This window comes from Muscardinus avellanarius (genome assembly GCF_963383645.1).
Source record: "Muscardinus avellanarius genome assembly, chromosome: 4".
NCBI lineage: Eukaryota > Metazoa > Chordata > Mammalia > Rodentia > Gliridae > Muscardinus > Muscardinus avellanarius.
In genome coordinates this window covers 148,262,173-148,282,199 of record NC_137789.1, presented here as the reverse complement: position 1 = coordinate 148,282,199, position 20,027 = coordinate 148,262,173, and the positions used below count along the sequence as shown (strand labels likewise).

Here is a 20,027-nt window from a genome sequence, read left to right as displayed (position 1 = left end):
TCATATTGCGTCTGGAGTTTCACAGGGCTTGAGAGTCAGCAGAACATCTTCTCTCACAGTGTCTTTGCTACAGAAGTTGTACCTGGGGAGAAAAATGAATGCCTGTTAGGTGTCTGGGCGTCATTGGATGAGGGCCTGAGGTTTTGAGCAAAGGCTCATGCTGATTCCTGATTCAGAAGGCAGGAAAGGGTGAGGATTTGGCTTCCAGGCTGGGACCCTGGTCAGGGTCTGCTGTTGCTCTGGAGTGGCCTGGGTCTCTGGGACCTGGGTGTGACTTGCCTCTGACCCCCAGGGCAGGGGCCTCCCTTTCTTCACCCTTGTCGGTACATGGCAGACCTCTGTGAGCACAGTGGACTGGTTAATATGGGGACACTCATGATTCTTTCATTCTTGGGACCTAACTGAACTGGAGGGCAGCTGCCATATCCTGAGCTCTCAGTGGCTCAGTAGCTCTTAGTAGCTGCAGGCTAGGATGCTGAATGATTTTTTTTTGGGTGAATTCCACCCTCACCACCCATCTGAGGATGGCCTGTCATTAGTCCTGCTTCACCAAAGGGGAAACTGAGGCACAGGGGGCTCTCAGCTAATAAGAGGAAGAACCAAGTCCACAGTTTTGATGGCAAGGTCAATATTAAACCTCCCTTGACCTAGTCTTCCAGATCTGGGGTCCCAGTCTTGACTTTCCCCTGGGTTCCCCATGCCCCTTCCATCTTCTCTTGGGGATACAGAGCTTGTCACTGATTGTGTCTTTATTCGCTCCTTCTCCTGGTTAATGAGAACCCCATGACAACACAACATTCATGACAATGAGCAAAAGAAGGTTTTTAATGAACACAAAACCATGCAGACATAAGTGGTCATTACTGTGCTTCTTCAGGAGCCCAGGGCTGAGGGCCGCTCTCCAGCCTCACCACCTTTGTGTCTAAAGTGTCTCACTTCCCATCAGCCTCCCTACCACCTTCTCTCTGGAATTTGTTTTCCTAAAAGCTCTAACTTGGCAACCCCTGCACCTTGAGCCCTGGCTCAGTGGCCTGGCCTCTTCCTGTCCCACATGCGCCCATGCCTGCTGCTTCTGCTCCTACCCTTCCTCTTCGCCAAACACCTCTGCAGCCTGTGAGTCCTTCGCCCACACCCTCTCCTCCTGGGCATCTGTCTTTTGACATCCCTCACGGTGAGTTCTTTACTCGGTCCTGTGACCTTCTGTGTGTACCTCCAGTCTGATTTTTTTTCTCAGTAAAGTTGTAAGCTCCTGACAGTAGCCTCTGTCTTTGCATCCTCTAGTACTCTCCAGGCCTAGGATGGTACTTACTATAGCCATTTATAAAGGCACATGTACAGTGGGTAGTTAATGGCAGGGGGGATGGATGGGGAGAGCTATGTTTCCTTTTGGTCTCCTGTCTCTAGAGGGAATTCTAGACCCCAGGTTCCTGGGTAGCACCAGAATCCCCAGTAGGGTGATTACAACATCTGAGGGGGACCCAAGAGGATGAATTATAATCTTGATTTTCCTTAGCTTTGCAATTATTAGTGTTATTTTTAAAAAGTGTCACTGGCCTTTTTTTTTTTTTTTTGTACTGGGGATTAAACCCAGAAGTATTCAATCTCTGAGCTACAAACCCCAACCCTTAATTTTTTGAAAATTTGAAACAGGGTCTTAAGTTGCTGAGGCTGATTTTGAACTTGCAATCTTCCTGTCTCAGCCTCCCAAGCACTGAGATTATAGACATATGCCACCATAGCTGGCAACTGACTGCTTTAATAATACCAAATATCTGAGCGATTTGACTGATTGCTTCTTTTTTATTCCTCCAGCCAATTAATGAGATCTGAAGCTTGCTTTGACTTTCCTATATTTTAACAATTGGACACTCAACTTCCAGCTCCTCTAAAAATTCTCTGTGGTGTCACAGGGGAGGGAGGTGGCGCTCAGCCACTGGTGGCCTCAGCCTAGGGCCTCAGAGGTGGCTTCAACTACAACTGCTCCATTTCTAGAAAGTTCTGAAGGGTTGGGCCTTTCCTTAGAAACCTGAAAGGTATCTTTGCCTGGCTGCATTGGTTTCGTATTTCTTACCTGCAAGAACTTTCTTGGGAACACCTATTATTTTTAAGATTCCAAAGATATCACCTTCTTCTGACCTGCTTTTAGCCACACAGTCCCAGAATCTAGGTCGTGGGAAACTCCCCGACAGGCTAGGGATAGTGCCTGGGAGTTGACTTGAGAGGCCCTGTCCTGCAGCGGGCCGGGAGGGGCGGCTCTGGCTGTGCCTGCTGCTGCACAGGCCTCTATTGCTGGGCCTGGCCTCCTCCAGGACTCCCAGTTCTTCTGACCACTGGTTGGGCCAGCCTTACTGTCCTTTAGTCTCCTCAGGATAGGGCGGACCTCAGAGGGTCACCCCATGCCTCCCTATCAGCCCTCCTTCCCATATGAAGGGGGGACCCTGCCCAGGTTCTGAGTTCCATGGTTCTGTTGGATCCCGGTACCTGAGAATCCCAATCCCCTCTCTTCAAAGCCACACCAGGAAAGTTCTGCTGGCCGGAGTTGGGGTCGAGCTGTCTCTGCCCACCTGTGATTACTACCACCCTCGCCTCTGGTGGCCTCAGTTTTCTACTCCAGGCTCGGTGCCTACTCAGAACAAAGCCAGGGAGCACACAGGTCAGATGTGACCTCACGCATACTGCCAGCTCAGTGCTCCTCTCTCCTATTTCTGATCTTCTCTTTTCCTAAACCTGATTCCCTTCTTTCCTTTATCTGCCTTGAAATGCCACTCATCCTCGTCTCTTCACAACTGTGGCTGCTCTCCAGCCCATGCTTAAAACCTATAACCTTCACAAATGGATTCCTCACTTCTCTCTCCCTCCCTCCCTCCTCCCCCCTCTCTCTCTCCTCTCTCTCCTCTCTCTCCTCTCTCTCCTCTCTCTCCTCTCTCTCCTCTCTCTCCTCTCTCTCCTCCCTCTCCTCCCTCTCCTCCCTCTCCTCTCTCTCCTCCTCCCTCTCCTCCCTCTCCTCCCTCTCCTCCTCTCCTCCTCCTCCTCCTCCTCCTCCTCCTCCTCCTCCTCCTCCTCCTTCTTCTTCTTCTTCTTCTTCTTCTTTTCTCTCTCTCTCTCTCTCTCTCTCTCTCTCTCTCTCTCTCTCTCTCTCTCTCTCTCTCTCACTCTGTGTCCCTGGGCATGGTTTCCACATCTCCACAGACAGTGCTGAACACACCTGTCAAATGTACCTCAAAGAGATACCTCCTGCACTTTGCCAACTGCCTATCTGCCTGGGGAGAAAGTGTCATAGTTGGGCAGATTTTCTAGCCTGACCATAGCTGACTTTCTGGGGGTGAATTTTTCTTACAGACACGAATCTCTGCAGATGCCCTGAGACACAAGCCAGCCAAAATACTTACACTGTCTTTCCCTCTCCTTTTTGCACGGTGATCTTGGCTGCACCCACTCTGGGGAAAGTGGGGTTTACCACGTGGTTGTTCCAAAGAAACTTGACTTTCTCGATTGTTCCAACATCAAGCTCAGCATCAAACTCGTTGGAGTAGGTAGATCCCGTCTTCATAATCCCCCTGGAAACGGAGAAGTAGAAATGTTCTTGTTCATCGAACTGCATTCTAATGAGCATAGTAGACAGGGCCGTTCTGTTCTACCTTACATGAATAAACAGCCTTCTCCCAAATTAATCCTCAAGGAAAGGATGGGGAGATGGAAAACCTTGCTTTATGCTGGCAGTCTCAAATTATTATTCTAGGATTCTCTTTTTAAACTGAGGCTAATTTCTCCTCAAAAGTTTTCTATAGAAAGTGATAAAACTCCTTCATATCATTTTTCTGGAACATTTATTTGTACAATAACAAGTTATCCACTTAATTTAACACATATGTTATTGTGGTAATCAGAGAACAGGATCTCTAGGATAATATATATTTTAAAAAATCTGATCTATTGAGAGAACTTAATGGGTGGATTTAGGTTAGGGAAAAGAAAAATTATTATCGGAAGTCTGAAATTAAAGTCAGCACATAAAAATGAATTCAAAACCCACTGATATTTAAAGAGATGATATAAGCATTTAGCACATGATTTGAAGGTCATGCTTCAGAGAGATAAGCAGTTAAATCAGGACTTACCTGAAGATACTGTACTGGTGAGTGTTTCCATTATTTCCAAACAAAGCAATGTTGACCTGACCAGTGACTGTTTTTCCAGACAGGGTCACAGAAACCCCATATCTCCAGCCTGCATAGAGCACACAAGAGTTTGGTTCATACATACACAAAATAGATGACACAAGTCCCAGGTTTCTGCCACCATCTCTTACATAGGGGCCATTAGTCCACACCTCAAACTAGGCCTTCTAGGAAAGTGTTAATCTAGCAGGGCCCCCTCTAGCCCTGCACTGCCCAGCAAAGGGACCGCTGGCCATAGAGGGCTGCTTAACATTTAAATTCAAAGGAAGGGAAATTAAAAATTTAGTTATTCAGTGACACTAGCTGCATTACAGAGAAGACCATGCCCATCACTGCGGAAAGTCCTGCAGGACAGCTCTGCCCTGCAGTGGCCCTGCTGTGGGCTAAGGTGAGAGGAGCAATGAGTGCTCCAAGCCATGTGTCGGAAGGTGGCTCAGGAGTGCAGACTGATGGCACCTCAGGCCGGGGTCTGTGTCTCAGCACTGCATCCCCAAGGCCCCAGGAAGCTGCAGCCCTGAGCAGTGACAGGGCCGTTGTCATCCAGGTTTATATCTCGAGTGCTCTCCCAGTGCCTGTGTGTACATGCACACACCTACACACACACACACACAAACACACACACACGCGCGTAAACCACATACATATTGCCATGTATGCACATACACATAAATGCAAACACACAGAAACAAGCATACCCACACTCAATACACACACATATATAAACACACATACACAAAGTCATGCATGTACACATTCCTCCACACACCCACACATGTACACATATATGTGTACATACACACTTATGTACACACACACACGTGCATACCTCTTTGCCTAGCTTCTTCTCATTTTTCATGTCCTCAGAGATTTTGTCCCTGTCCCTCCCTCCAGTCAGGACGAGGTCCCCTATCCTGTCCCTTAATGCCACAGCAGCAAACTGCCAAGCCCAACACACTTGTGTTTGTGTAGTTTCCATCTTCTCTGCTGATTATAAATTTCACGAGTGGAGTGTCTTACTCATCCCTGTGTCCCCAGTGTCTTGAAGCTCTTAGCTGTGGCCCATAAATAAATGTTGGTTGAGGAATGAAACGCATGGTTTTTGAATGTTTACTTTGTTGTTGTTAAAATATGGGCATTTCATGTATCACTACATTGGTGGGAGGATTGATTAACCTATATCTTTTTACAAAAAATAACATATTCATAGTGATGGAACTGTTCTGAATGTTGATAGTAGAAGGAGCTACCCATCTGTTCATCTGTCAAAACTTATAGAACCATATACTAGAAAGGATGTATTTTGCTATATATAAATTATACCTCAATACACCTGACTTTAAAAACTAAGACATACGTTACTCTTATATATTTGTAGAAGTACACAGCCTCTGTTTTTTTGTCTCATGGAACTGTCATCCAGCTGCTTATCACAAAGTGGTGCCAACTTGCTCAATCTCTACCCCACAGACCTCGATTCAATTCCATGTTCTAGTCCACTCAGCATGTTTTGAAATAAATCACCCCTTCCGCTGGCTCCCACCCCTACTCTACCATAGAGGAAGCCCCTGAGCTTGTGAAGTGCACAGACCGAGAAGGAAGTCAGGGAGAGTAGAGTTGAATTCCTTGAAGGCCCAGCTTGGCAAAGAGCTGGTACCAAATGAGTTTGTTGACTGAATAAACAGGTGTGTTTGACACAATCTTTAAAAAAAAAGAACAGCGAATCGTGCGCAAAGCCATGCCAACTGCACCCCCCGTCCTATTCATTATTTTATTCTCCTTCTCATCTCATGCCATAGATATGGAATGGAAGAAATGTAGGCTCTTTCAAAATCCTCAGCTGAGTCTTAACTTGCTTAGTTTGGGCAGGTCTACCCTTTTCTAAGATGACTAAAATATGTCCACAGATATTTCAGGTTAGAGGTGAACCCCTGTCACGTAAGAGAAACTGGACAAGTGGTCAAAGGGCAACTTACGTGCAAAACTCTTGGCATTTCCTGTGTTCAAGAAGAATTTCTGCTGCTCCGAACTTGTTCTGCCAGCAAATTTATCAGCATAGTGACCCATTTGCGGGCACCCTTCGTCTGGACAGGGAAAGCACTTGTTCTAGTGAGAGGAAACAGAATCTGTCTTCTTAGGGCTGATCTCCATGGGACCGCTGATGCTCAGTTCCCTACAGCCCCACCATCCTCATCCATAACAGGAAGGGGGTTGAAACAGAGGAACACATTAAAATGATCTGTGGAGCTTTAAGACATACCAGTGCCTTGAGTTCAGAGTAAGTCAATTGTACTTTTGTTAGGGGGCTGTTAAGTGATTAGCAGAGGATCTCTGGGACAAAACACCCCAGTTGTTGGGTTTACTGCTGTCTGTGGCGTGAGTACTCTGATTTTCATCAATTTCAGGCTGTCAGCATGATGTTGTTGGATGTGGAGTTGGGAAAGGGATGCTCACACTGGCTCTGGAAAGCCAGAAAGCAGGCTCCGGTGTACCACTGCCAGTCTGGCACAGAGGACTCCATACCCATTTTCCATCTCCCTGGTAGACAGATATTTCTCTCACATATTCTTTGATACATTCTCTGCCCTTTCCAGAAACCCATCTTCTCTCCCTTCTAATCTCTGTCACCTTGCAAGCCAGATTCCAAAGTGGCTTCCTGCTGGAAGCCTCTGTAGATCTTGTAGATATAGATTTCTTTCTCACCACTACCCCGACTCTTCCATATTCTTGTACTGGGGATTGAACCCAGGGGCATTCTACCTCCAAGCTACATACATCCCCAGTCCTTTTATTTTTTGTTCTGAAGCAGGGTCAGGCTAAGTTGCCGAGAGTCTCACTAAATTGCTGAGGCTGGCTTTGAACCTGTGATCTTTCTGTCTCAGTCTCCCAAGTACTGGGATTAAAGGTGAGTGTTGCCTCACCTGGCTTGGATTTTCTCTTCTCTCTGACTTCCCAGACTTCCTCTCCCACACAATTTCACTGCTCTAGAAGTTTTGCCATCTCCTTTCTCAAATTTATTTCTTTTTTCCTTTTTTCCCAAAAGAATCATGAAAATGGTGGGGCAATGCAAAGCCTGCAGTAAGAAGGTATGGCAAACCCCAAACTCAGCAGAACCACAAACCCACAGTTGATGGTGCCCTTTGCTCATGGTGGGACAAGAGCTTACAGACTCGAAGTCCTTGTAGGAAGTGCAGGGGTACGCAGCAAACCCATCAGGACTGAGGATGCTGTCCGAGTAATACTTGTAGCTTCTTAGGTGATTGCAAGCCACAAAGTCACGGGTTCCTGGGGAGACAAGGGAGGAAGTCTCAACAGACAGTTGAGGTGTGGGCTATGATGGCTTCCCTGCAGCTCTTGCCAAGTGGGATGATTTCAAAGTGAGACCATATTCTCAGAAATCTGTGTTAAATTCAAAAGCCAGTCACATAATGACAGTGGGCATATAGAGGGACTGTGGATGTGCCGGGCAGTTTTCTGATCCCTTTAGATGCACTGTCCATGTGAGTCTCGCATTTTCTAGGAGGGAGCACCACATTATCCCTCTTTACAGAAATAGCCATCAATTACAGATAGATTTCAGCTCAGAAGTGGGAGAACTGTAATGAAACCCAAGCCCATCTAGTGCTTGAGCCCATCCCTCTAACCTTCACGCCTTTCTGTGACCCAGGATGAGGTCAGAAGTACCCAAAGTCACAGCCAGGTATGGTATCACCTAGATATTACAAAGCCAGCACCAGTTTGAACCATATCACTGACTCCCAAGGGAGAGCTGGCAGGAAATTCACTTAGGCAGAGTCAGGGTGGTTGCTCTTATGACATTTCCTTTCTGTGTTAGGTAGCTACCAGTCGATTCTTAGGTAGAGCTACAGCTTTAAGCAACGGTTTTGTGATTCTTTGCTGCTCATAGACTCTAGGATATCTACAACAATGTGTTAAGAAAACAGAAAATCAGTAAGGTTCAGATATAACAAATATATAGCTATATTTTTTAGAAATAGGGTCCAGAAAGGAGAATTGTATATTTTTAAAGGAAGGTGTGTTTTCACTGCTACGATTTGCAATGGTGAGCAATTCCCACCCCAGGGAAAGGGTGTACCCCCTGACCATGCCCCTGCCTGGCCCCAGGGTGGCTTTACCTGACCAGATGCCATCTAGGTCCACAATCTGTGATAGGGCATTCTTCTTGCATCCTGGCATGTTCTCTCCTCCATTGGGGAAGAAGTCAAGGTGACCCATCATTTGGTTTGTTCCAAACCCTGAAATGTTTGGTATAGCAATGAGCGTTTTGTAACATGGGGCTCTAGTGGTTAGTAAGCCCACCACACATGACTGCAGCTGGGGGACTGTGGGACTCACCTAAGAAGGGGATCAAGGGTGCAGCATCTGTGTGGATCACATCAACAAAGCTGGCATCAGAAGGATCGAGTCGAACCTCTTCGGGAGTGCCTTCGAAACTTGCTTCTACGGGATCCAGTCCTACAAAGGTGGTCAGCAGTGTAGGGTAACAGGCCTGACCGTTGGTGCCAGAAGGACAGAGGTGTGCATTGCCAGGCTTTGCATTACCCAACTCAAAGCCATGACTCTGAGTGCTGAGTTTGGGGACATTAAGTCTCAATGTTGCTCATTATAAGAGGCATGGATCTAGGAGGACAGATGAGCAAGAGAATTTAGATTTCGTTTGAATGAGAATTTCTTTCCACATCAGATTCTTTCATTTATGCATATATCTTTCTTCATCAGCATTCTCATTTTTCTTTCTCTTATAGTTAAGCATATAGATTCTTGAACTAGGTCATCTGGCTCTAAACCTGTACTCAGCTATATTTTTGGTACGTTGCATGACCTTAAGCAAAACACGTAGCCTTCTTGTTCCTCAGTTTTCCCATTCTATAAATGAAAGTGATGATATAGAGTTGTTACAGATGAAATGGGTTAAAGTGATGCATTTAGCAGAGTTCCTGGTACATAGTCATGAGTGTTTTAAGTCAAATATTAATTATTATTTCCTTTTAATCATATTTTCTTCTTGGCAGGGGTCCTGTATTTCTTAATAGCTTCTTTGAAGGTTTGGTCAGAGTAACTGGAAATGTATGAATATAAATGTAGTCATCTACTCATCATGCAGAGAGATTTCTATTAAAGGTAGATAGTTGTTTGAGTCAAACATCAGGATATCTGAGCAGTTGTATGACCTTGGGCAAGTTACTTGTTTCTCAGAGCCTCTTTCTTCAGTCCTGAGAATTAAATGAGAAAGTACAAAGCCCTTTGTGCAGTATTTGGAATGACCTGCTACTTAATCTATGTTTACCATCATAATTATAATAGCATCAATATTATTATATAGCTATAGTGTGTTATAATTCAAAGGTTTTGCTGGGGTGCAAAGGCTGCTTTGGCAGTAATGGTGGCAGTTACTCTCACTAGCAGAGAAAGCAGAAAGCACAATTTTCAGGTTCTTCTCTCCTGGACTTCAAAGAAAAAAGGGAAAAAGGACAAACAGCGCGGTCCCCTTTTAGTTTTATTTGCTCATGTTCCTACTTGCCTTACTCTGCATTTTACTGGGTGCCCAGTGCTTCTGAGTGACCCCCGTCCCTAGCAAACGTGGCTCTAGAGAGGAGTGACTGGGATGCAGGTGGAAGAAGCCGAGGAGAACAGAGCCTTCCTTGCCATAGCAGTGGTGCCTGAGCCTCTAGAGGATTTCCTAAAACGCCCTGTGAAGACTGCACTCAGCCCTGCTGCAGCCTAAGGAAACAGCCTCCTCCAGGGCAGCTCTAGGCTAAGTTGCAGGGGAAGATCATTGGGCCTTGACCCAGGGCCTTACCAGTAATCCTGCCCAAGCCTGGGGTCCTTTTCCCAGCCTCTCCAGCCACATGGGCTCCCAGGCTATGGCCGATGAGGTGGACTTGGGAAGGTGAGTAGTTGTAGTTTGTCTGGAGGGAAGAGATTGTACTTTCAGGACTTTTCTATGCTCTGGTTTTCCTTACAAGCCAACCCGATGGTGTTGCTCTTCTGCCAGAAACCTTCCACACATCCACTTGCCCTCTGGATTGATATTCAACTCATTATGAGAGCCTTGGAGCTTTCTCTACTCAACAGCAATTTTTCTGGAATCTTCTCCAGCCAAACCCTTCATTGAGTTTTCAGGTTCTCAAATATGTCCTCTTCACCCACACCACTCTGGATTTGCTGTCCCCATACACTCCCAAGACACCTGTACTCTCCCCATCAGAACCCTTTAATACACCACACTCTATTGCACTTCTTCCCCGGAAGCTCCTTGAGGGCCTAGGACCTCATCTACCTTCATTACTCCCTTTGAATGCTCCTGAAATCATGCTCCAAAAATATTAGTGTCAATAAACAAAGGAAATAAAGTGATCATTTATACATTTTGATCTCAGAGATGTTCATCTAAATACACCTCAGTCACTGGTCTCTAAGCCTCTTGTATAAACACCATGAATTTTGATTTTTACAGTAGTTAGAACCAACTGTTTCTTTGTAGACTCATTGGCTATAAGAAAGAAATGGCTGGAATCTCTATCAGGTATAGAAAATAGCCATGAAAAATTACTACATTAATTTAAAGAATAAAAGGCTTAAAATTTTAGCTAACAAGAAAGACCAGGGTAGGAAGAGACAACTGAAATGATTATGGCAGGAGAAACTTCCCCTCATCACTAGGACCCACAGTCACAGGGTGATGAAGTTGGTACGTGACGATAGCACATCCGGTCCTTTGGTTCCATTTGGTTTTCCCAGGGATGCCATGTTAGCCTCCAAGGGAGCTCACCAGTGAGACAGATTGCCACTGGAGCTAGGTGGTTTGTACCCCAAGACAACTCTTTTACTCACCTCCTATATAATTATTTGGGAAAACTAGTCAATCTTTCTGAGCCTCGGTTTTCTTGTCTGTAATTTGAAGATGCTATTAAAATTCCTGCCTACTAAGTGTTAGCTGTTATTTCTGTCTTTTCCTGGAGTGTGATGAAGGCAGCGTTCAGAGTTCCAGAAGTAAGATCTGAAGCGTGATACCACCTCTTTGCATTTCTCCTTTTATCTGAAACTCCCAGGTGCACCTCTGCCCAACATCAGCCCTGCTCCCCGCACCAGCCCACTCACCGAGAGGATGTTGAGCATCTGGGCCACCTGTGCGCCTACCACCTGCACGTTGTTGGCAGCCTGAGTGTAGGTGGTTTGTGAGCCCTTCTTCCAGTCCACACAGATGCAGTTCACCTCCTCCACCATGAACATGTTCTGGTATAGGAGAGATGCTGGGGTTATCATGGGGGCCCAGGAAACACCTTCACACCAAGGCTTCAGAATGGCTACTTTCTCTGCCTCTAGCTGGGGACCCATGATGAACTAGACTGTCAGGGATGCTCTGTTGTCCAGCTGGAGTTATCCTTCATGGTAGATGCTTCAAAAAGGCCCAAGGGTTCCCTTTCTAGCTTGCAGATTAAAAGCTGGCCATCCTCTGGTTTCTTCAACCAAATTGGGTTAGGTTAAACAGATGGCAGTTGGGGGAACAATCCCATCATTTGAAGAGTCCTATTTGTGTGTGTGTGTGTGTGTGTGTGTGTGTGTGTGTGTGTGTGTGGTGTGTGTTACTGGGGATGGAACCCAGTACCTATTTTTTTGTTCTTTATTTTGAAACAGGGTCTCACTGAATTGCAAAGGGCCTCACTAAGTAGCTGAGGTTGGCCATGAACAGAGATTCTCCTGCCTCAAGCCTCCCAAATGCTGGGCTTATAAGCATGAACCACCACACCCGGCTAAGAGTCTTGTTTTGAAAAGGAAAACCTAAAGTGCAATCTCTATCAGCTACTGTCTAAGTGACCTTGTGGATTTGACCCTGAGTACTCCTATAGGCCTGCGGGGCATTTTCTAAACTTTAAGGCAGAAGGAAGCTTCACTACATTTATACTCAGGACGATCCAGATTTTAAGGGGAAAACACATATTGCAAATGCTTTAAAAATATAGTCACACTGGCCGGGCGTGGTGGCGCACGCTTGTAATTCCCGAACTTGGGAGGCAGAGACAGGAGGATTGCGCAGGTTGGAAGCCAGCCGCACTGGCTTAAGAGACCCTGTTCCAAAAGTATAAAATAGGTCTGGGAGTGTAGCACGGAGGCAAGAAGGGCTTCAAAGAATCTCAGTACCACTAAAACAAAAACAAAACAGAACAAAAAAATATAATCACACTGACTTAAAGAGATTGAAAACTTCTGGAAGAAAAAACTCCTTCCTGGATATTAAAGGAGAAGCTATATCCTTAGTTCTTCCAGGCATTACATATGACCAGGATGGTGCTATCCATTTAAAATCCACTTAGAACCTTTTCACATATACCTTTTTCTTTCTTTCTTTCTTTTTAAACTGGGGACTGAAACCAGAAGCATTCTGCCTCCAAGTCACATGCCCAGGGGCATTTTATTTATTTATTTATTTATTTATTTTGAAGCATAGTCTTGCTAAGTTGCTGAGGGTCAGGCTTTGGTCTTCGTATCTCAAAAATATGATCAGTGTATCTCTGACTCTTGCAGAAGTGGGAAAGAGTTGAAGGACAAGAACAGAATACCTTGTCTGCAGAAATACAAAGTATCCTCACTGAGAATGACAACAGAAAACACCGGGTCTCAATTTAACTAGAAATGATAATATGGGAGTATTTGTTCACACAGCAAGTGATGTTTCCGTTTCAGAAGTAGTCTGGAAGCACAGAAAGGGGCATTTCTTTGTGAAGGGTGGCATTTTGATTGCACGGAGGGACCGCATATACAGAGACTCCCTGTTATCAGCATCACTGTGGCTGGCAGAGCAGCCGAAGGGTCAGAGTCCGCTTACCTTGCACATGTCTCCCACCCAGCTCTCGTCTCCCTTGTCTATGAAGCCGTGAATGATGAACCGGGTCTTTCTGTCTGTTCGAAAATTCGATGCCTCAATTGTCGATGGATCGGAGAGCTGGAGAATCTGTGACAAATGCAGGGTGCTGCATGGCTTTGCCACCCAGCCCTGAAAGCCCATCCATCCCTTCCCATCTCCGCCGGTCCCAAAGCCTCAGCCGTTCACAGCATAGGACAAAGCCACCTCTTCCACAAAGCCCACCCCAATGTCCCTGCACCTGCCCCATCTCCCCAAGTGAGTTTTCTTTGTTGCCGTGGGGCCTGGGTGGTAGCTAGAAGGCTTTCCTTCCTGATGGGTCTTGTTGGACCCTGTGCCCAGCCCAGAACCGCAGAACCAGCTAGAGGTTCTGGTAACTGTGAACCATTCACTCAGTCAAGCCATCACTTACAGGGGACCTATGCTGTGTGATTCTTGCAAGCAATTAGAGGGACAGGGGAGTCAGGGCAGGGTGAGGAAAAGGCTCAGAAACCTCACGGGCTGAAGGTGGCCTGGCCCCTCATCCAGCTGGGGCAGTGGTAAAAGGACGGAGGCCTCACCTGAAAGTTGTCTGGGTTTTCGTTGGTGTACAGCAGGAAGCGGGTGTTGATCTTCTCGGGGCTCCAGGGAAGGATTTTCAGGGGCCTGATTGCAGTTCCAGCCCAGGGCTCGGTGTCATAAAAGCACCCAAGGTCACCATAGCAAATTTCTCTTCCTAAAGAAAAAGATGGATCTGCTCAAGGGTGAGCTCCCTGCTGCCCAGGCCTGGTCCCTCTCCTGCTCAGGGACAGATAACGGCTGTGTCCCCTGTAACTCTCTGATGCTTACTAACTAGCCCAGCCCCAGTGATTTCCACATGGGTGCCGGTGGAGCCTTTGCTTAGGACTGCCATGAAACGTTAAAAGTCCCGGTCCCTCCCCAGCTCTTTTGATGTATTATTTGGCCAGAGTGATAACGCACATTGATAAATCAATATATTAACCCCGGCACCTGTTTAATGATTTCTCTAGAAAATTCTGGCCACGAGTACCTTGGGTGTGAAGAAAAAGGATGCTCTGAAACGGGTCTCCCTCAAAGTGCCCAGGTCGTCTATGCAGTCTGTGTCAGCCCCCCTCCCCACCTCTCCCTGGAGCTGCTGGAAGCCCAGCCATAGCTGGAGCTTCGTTGGCCGGTGTTTTGGAGCTGAGAGCTTGGGCTGGCGCCCTTCCCATCGGCCAGGTGTGGCCCAGTCTTTACCGTGGGCTGCTCCCAGCAGGAAAAGCGCGAGTGTCCAGAAGATCAGCATCTACAACAAATTCAGACACACTCAGCCTCACTGGAGGTTCTCAGATCCAAGAGCCAGGACTCCAGAGCTCCAGGAAGCAGTCGGCCTGGCCTCTGCCTCCCAGCTGTAGGAGGGGCGGAAGGCAGGCACAGGTGGCTTACCCTGTCTGAGGATCCAGGTGCTCCTTTGCCCTGGGTCCCCCAGGACCTGCTTTTATACTCCAGCCTTATCACTTGGACACTGCTTCAAGAAAGCAGCAAGCGATGCTGACACCTGCTGTGTGCACCTACTAGCTTAATCTGTACAAATACACAAAGCAAGATTATAAGGGTGGGCAAGCCTTCCCAGGAGTCTGGAAAGATAAAAGAATACTTGCCGACAGGAGGCGGAGGTGGGGGGGGGGGTCAGTACTTGCCTCTCCACTGGGCTCCCACTGCCTTGCCCGCCAAGGGCACCCTGCTTTTCCACTTTCTACTTCATCACCAGGTAGTTTACGAGTCTCAGTAAGGACAGAGCAGCAGACTCTAATGATGGCGGGTTGTCATTCTTACTTAGACCACATGGGAACGCCCACATAGCTGAATGCAATGGAAGTGCCTAGTAAGGAACCTCTTCTCTGTCTCTTTTCCTCTCTGCGCCCTTCCCTTCTTCCTCCCCTCTGGCATACCAGCAACACCTGGGCACATGAGCTTTGGAGACAGACTTGCAGCCCTCATAAAGCCTCGGCCCCAGCCCTCATCACTAGCTGCTGCAGTTATCTGTCGCTTTGTAATGCAATGAACTGATCTGAAAGGTCATGGCTTAAAACAATAGCAATCAATGAACTGATCTGAAAGGTCATGGCTTAAAACAATAGCAATCATCATACTATCTCACTATAATTTGAATAGTTGGGGTTCAGGAGCCCCGAAAAGAACACATAGCCAACCCATGTCACATCTGCTTGGTTTTCCCAGATCTTCAGAGGCTGAACACCTGCAAGAAAGACTCAGCAGGGTTCACTCACAGATCTGCTATCTGTGAGCCGCCTGGCCGGTTCACACATGAGGCCGATAAGCCTTCAGAGGACAAACACCCTCAGTGCCCTCCTCACACCCAAGATAAATATGCCTCAGCACCAAATTTTATACTCCTGAATAACCCACACACTGGGGACAGGCCTTGGGGCCCTCCCAGTAAGAAAATGGAAAGGGCTCCCTTGGAGTAATGAAGAATTGCAGGTGGCAGTCACGGAGCCTTCCCAAGGACCGTCAAAGTTCCAAGTGTTTTGTGTGCATTACCTCATTTGGGTCTGACAGCAACCATGCTGGGGTAGGTGCTATTATTGGCCCCCTTTACAGATGTGGTAACTGAGGCAACAAGGGAAAAGCACATTGCCTATAAAGTCACATCACCCACGGGTGAAGAGGTGGGATTTGGATCTGGCTTCAAAGAACGAAGTCAGGCCCTGTTGACTATTCAACAACTTGTTGGTAAGCAAGTGATCAGCAGGATTTGTTGAGCATCCAGCACATAGACTAAGGGAGACAGTTACATAGAATAACTCACAGTGGAAGACAGATTTCCCCTGAACTTGGCGGCCCCGAGCCATCTGGCTGACCTGTCTAGTGATGAGGTGTTCAAGCATTGACAGCTCACATGGTCTGAGAAGCTGCTGGAGCCTTTTGCACAGATGAGGGTGAGGTCGAAGCATTTATATTTTTCTTTGATACTGCAATGCTTGACACAGGAAGAGACTTAGGATGATCTACTGGTGGCTAACGAGGTAGGCTGGCGGGTAGGAGATGTCTGATGGCTCATTTCCTCGGATCACTGCTCTACTGCTTCCTACCCTACTTTGCAATCTACACATGGCCAACCCGCCTCTAAGAAATGGACCAAGTCCCTTCCCACCACAGGATGTCTTCGCTTACTATTCCCATGGCTGGAAACTCCATACCCTAGAACTTCCCTGGGCTGGCAGCTTCTCACCATTCAAAAATTCACTTAAATCCCACCTCTTCAGCAAGGTCCTTACTGACCACTGCTAAGGCCTTTGCACGGTAGCCCCTGCTGGCCCCAGTCCCCACTCCCAGAACATTGCTGCTGCTTTCAGATCACTCCACACTGTTACACTGAACTCGATTAATTACCTGCAGAGTAATTTTCAGTAGTGTTTTTCCTATTTAGAGCACAGTGCCAAGAGGACAGAGACTTCCCCTGTTCTGGGCATGGTTGTACTTCCAGCTACTAGAACCTGATGGTTCTAGATTATCTAAAGGGAGGATGTACACAAGAAGAGTTCATGGGCATTTTCTTTTATCCTTAGAGTAAATCTCAGGAATGGGAAACATGAGGAGATACTGTGTGTGTGTGTGTGTGTGTGTGTGTGTGTGTGTGTGTGTGTGGTAGTAGGGATGGTACCCAGGGGATTTCTACCTCTGAGCTATATCCCCAGCCCTATTTTTTATTCTTTATTTTGAAACAGTTTCTCACTGAGTTGCAAAGGGTCTCACTAAGTAGCTGAGGCTGTCTGTGAACCATGATCCTCCTGTCTCAACCTCCCAAATGCTGGGATTACAAGGGTGCACCACCATGCCAGCTGAGGAGATACTTTTTCAAAATACATATTTAAAGCCTTTAAGTGACAAACTGTGTGTGGTGATGTACACCTGTAATTCTAGAACTTGAGAGGCTGAGGCAGGAGGATTGCCACCTTGAGGCCAGCCTCAACATCTTGACAAGACACTCAGCAACTTATCGAGACCCTGTTTCAAAAAAAATTATAAATGGCTGGGAGTGTAGCTTAGAGATAGAATGCCCCTGGGTTTAATCCCTTGTACTAAGAAAAATTTAAATGACAATAATTGTATGTATTTATGGAATACAATGTGATATTTTAACACTTGTATATACTGTGTAATGATCAGATCATGGTAACTGGGATATCAATCCCCTCAAACATGTATCGCTTCTTTTTTTTAAATTTGTGCATTGTAATCATACATCATGATAAATTTCAGAGTGATAGAGACATAATTTGCACAGCACCTGCTGAGCTGCTCTCTGGCTCTCAGCACACCCTCCCTTCTTGTGCACGAGATTGACATTGGCATCGACACTCTTGTGTATATACATCGTGTCTATTGAACTGTTTCCTTCATCAAATCTCCCTCCCCCATTACTTAGGCCCCTCCATCACTCCACTAAGGGTTTTCGTCCTTTGTCTGGAGTTCCTTTTGTACCCCAGTTTATCTCTAGCTTCCACACATGAGAAAAAAGCATTTGGCCTTTCACTTTCTGTGACTGGCTAATCTCACTTAACACAGTGTTCTCCATATCTACCCATTTTCCTGCAAATGACATAATTTTGTTCTTCTTTATTGCCGGGCAGAATTGTACTGTGTGTATATCTCATAATTTTGTGTTCTCTTCATCTGTTGATGAACATTTAGGCTGGTTACATAATTTGACTCGTATGGATTGTACTGCTAATTTCAAAGGATTGTGAAGAATAAATAAAATAATTATGTAGGGAAACAGAACTACAACATCTTAAGCAACCAGTGCCATGATTCAGGGACAGAGGAAAAAAAAGATCCAAAAGCCTATGTGCTCACCAGAATCCTGTACCTGCAGCAGCACACTGTGCCCTCCAGAAACCCAGGCTCACAGGTCTCTGGAGAGGTGATACAGAGGAAAGGACAGCCAGACACTAAAGATAAATGAACCACAATCGATAAAAAGAAACACTCAACAGCCTGCACATCAAGGTTTAAAAACCACATAGGTCACAAACTATTCTGCCCACACCGCTGAGCTGACTCTTTATAAAGGTAGCTACTGATGGCACACCTGACCTTAACACCTGAAACCCATCAACACTACCAAAGCAGCAGGCAGAAGGAACCCCAGAGCAAAACTAGTATTGATGATCTGCAAGTAGAACAACAGTGGGGTGATAGTAGATGCAGTCTTCAGGGTTAATATCAAAGTGTGAGTGGCAGCTGGAACCATCTCTTCCAACAGTGATCTGGAACAGCACCTATCAACAACTCACAAAGAGAAAGATTCCAAGACAACAGAGACATAAACTCTGAAAATATGAGAATAAGAAACAGTGAGAAAACAATGAATTCCCACAACTCAACAAGCGAAATCACCAGTACTGATCTACAAGAAATGCAAGGAGAATTCTGAATCCTGATCTTCAATATGATGAAAGGCCTCACAGTAAGTGTACAGGAAATGAAAGAGGAGGTTGAAACCTTAAGAAAGAATCAGAAAGAGGCCTGGTTAAATGAAAGAGCCAATAAATAAAATGAAGACAGCAATAGAAAGAAATTCCAGAGGATTAAATGAAATGGAAAACAAAATATCACTGTTAGAAGAAAGTTTATTCAAAACCAAAAGCACAGTCAACAATATACAGAAGACATTACAAAAATAGAATCTAAACATTTATGGGACAATTATGGGAGAATATGAAATATTCTAACTTATGAATAAAAGGCATTGAAGAAAAGATAAAGGCAGAAGACCAAGAGTATTCATAAAAATAATTTCAGAGAATTATCCAAGCATGGAAAAGGACTTGTACATCCATGTACAGGAGATATAAGACCACGATTAAGACAAAATCAAAGAAGAGCCTCCTCATTGCCATGAAATAATCAAAATGACTAGCATAGAGGCTAAGGAAAAAATCTTAAAAGCAGTGAGAACTAAAGAATAGGTGATATTCAGTGGTAAAACAATAAAAATCACTCCAAACTTTAATGAATGTCAGGAGATACTGGAATGATATAATCCAGATGCTGGAAGAAAACAACTTCAAACCAATGCTGCTATATTCACTAGGGTTATTAAAATTTATGGAGAAATAAAAATGTTTTAAGATAAGCAGAATCTTAAAAAATTCATGAATACTAAGCCAGCACTAGAGAATATATGTAAAGAAACAAATTATAAAGAAGAAAAAAGAAACAAATTTCAGAACCAGAGAATCAATGAATTAACTCAATGGGGCAATTAAGCAAAATGAACACTACATCAAACAGAATGTAGAACAGAAAATGACAGGAAACAAAAATTATATCTCAATTATAATACTGAATGTCAAAGGACTTAACTCACTAATTAAAAGATATATACTGCCAGTGTGGGTTAAAAACATAATCCAAATATATGCTGCTTGCAAGAAACTGACCTTACAGTCAAAGATAGTCATAGGCTAAAAGTGAAAGAATGGAAAAAGATATATCATGCCAATGGGGATTGAAAAGGAGCAGTGGTAGAAATGCTAATAACTAATGAAACAGAGTTTAAGCTGAAAGACAAAGCAGGAAACTTTTCATTAATAAAAGGAACAATCCAGCAGGAATATATAATGATAGTAAATGTTTATGCCCCAAATATGGGTGCACTTGCATTTTAAAAACAAACTTTATAGGAAATCAGGTCTCAAATAGACCCAGTGCATTAATATTGGGAGATTTAAACACACCACTCACACCACTGAATCAATCTTCAAGGCGAGAGAATTAGTTGCATCCTGGCTGGTTTGGGATGGTATTCTTATTTTGTATTTACATTTTTATGAGCAAAAAAGAAACAAAGAAGCCGGGTGTGGTGGCACACACTTGTAATCCCCGTGCTTGGGAGGTGGAGACAGGAGGATCGCACAGGTTCGAAGCCAGCCACGCTGATTTAAGAGACCCTGTTT

General features: G+C 45.3%; 1 protein-coding gene across 1 annotated transcript; it reads right to left on the bottom strand.

Moving 5' to 3' along the window:
* On the bottom strand, positions 1-14,344 carry PNLIPRP1 (pancreatic lipase related protein 1; the record flags this gene model as incomplete). The annotated part of the gene is made up of 12 exons (XM_080694872.1): positions 1-82; positions 3,390-3,557; positions 4,119-4,227; positions 6,152-6,281; positions 7,342-7,460; positions 8,312-8,431; positions 8,532-8,651; positions 9,997-10,105; positions 11,298-11,432; positions 13,024-13,149; positions 13,620-13,774; positions 14,296-14,344. 12 exons carry the CDS (start codon positions 14,342-14,344, stop codon positions 1-3), a joined length of 1,422 nt encoding a protein of 473 aa, XP_080550998.1.
* Positions 14,345-20,027: the final 5,683 nt, after the last annotated feature.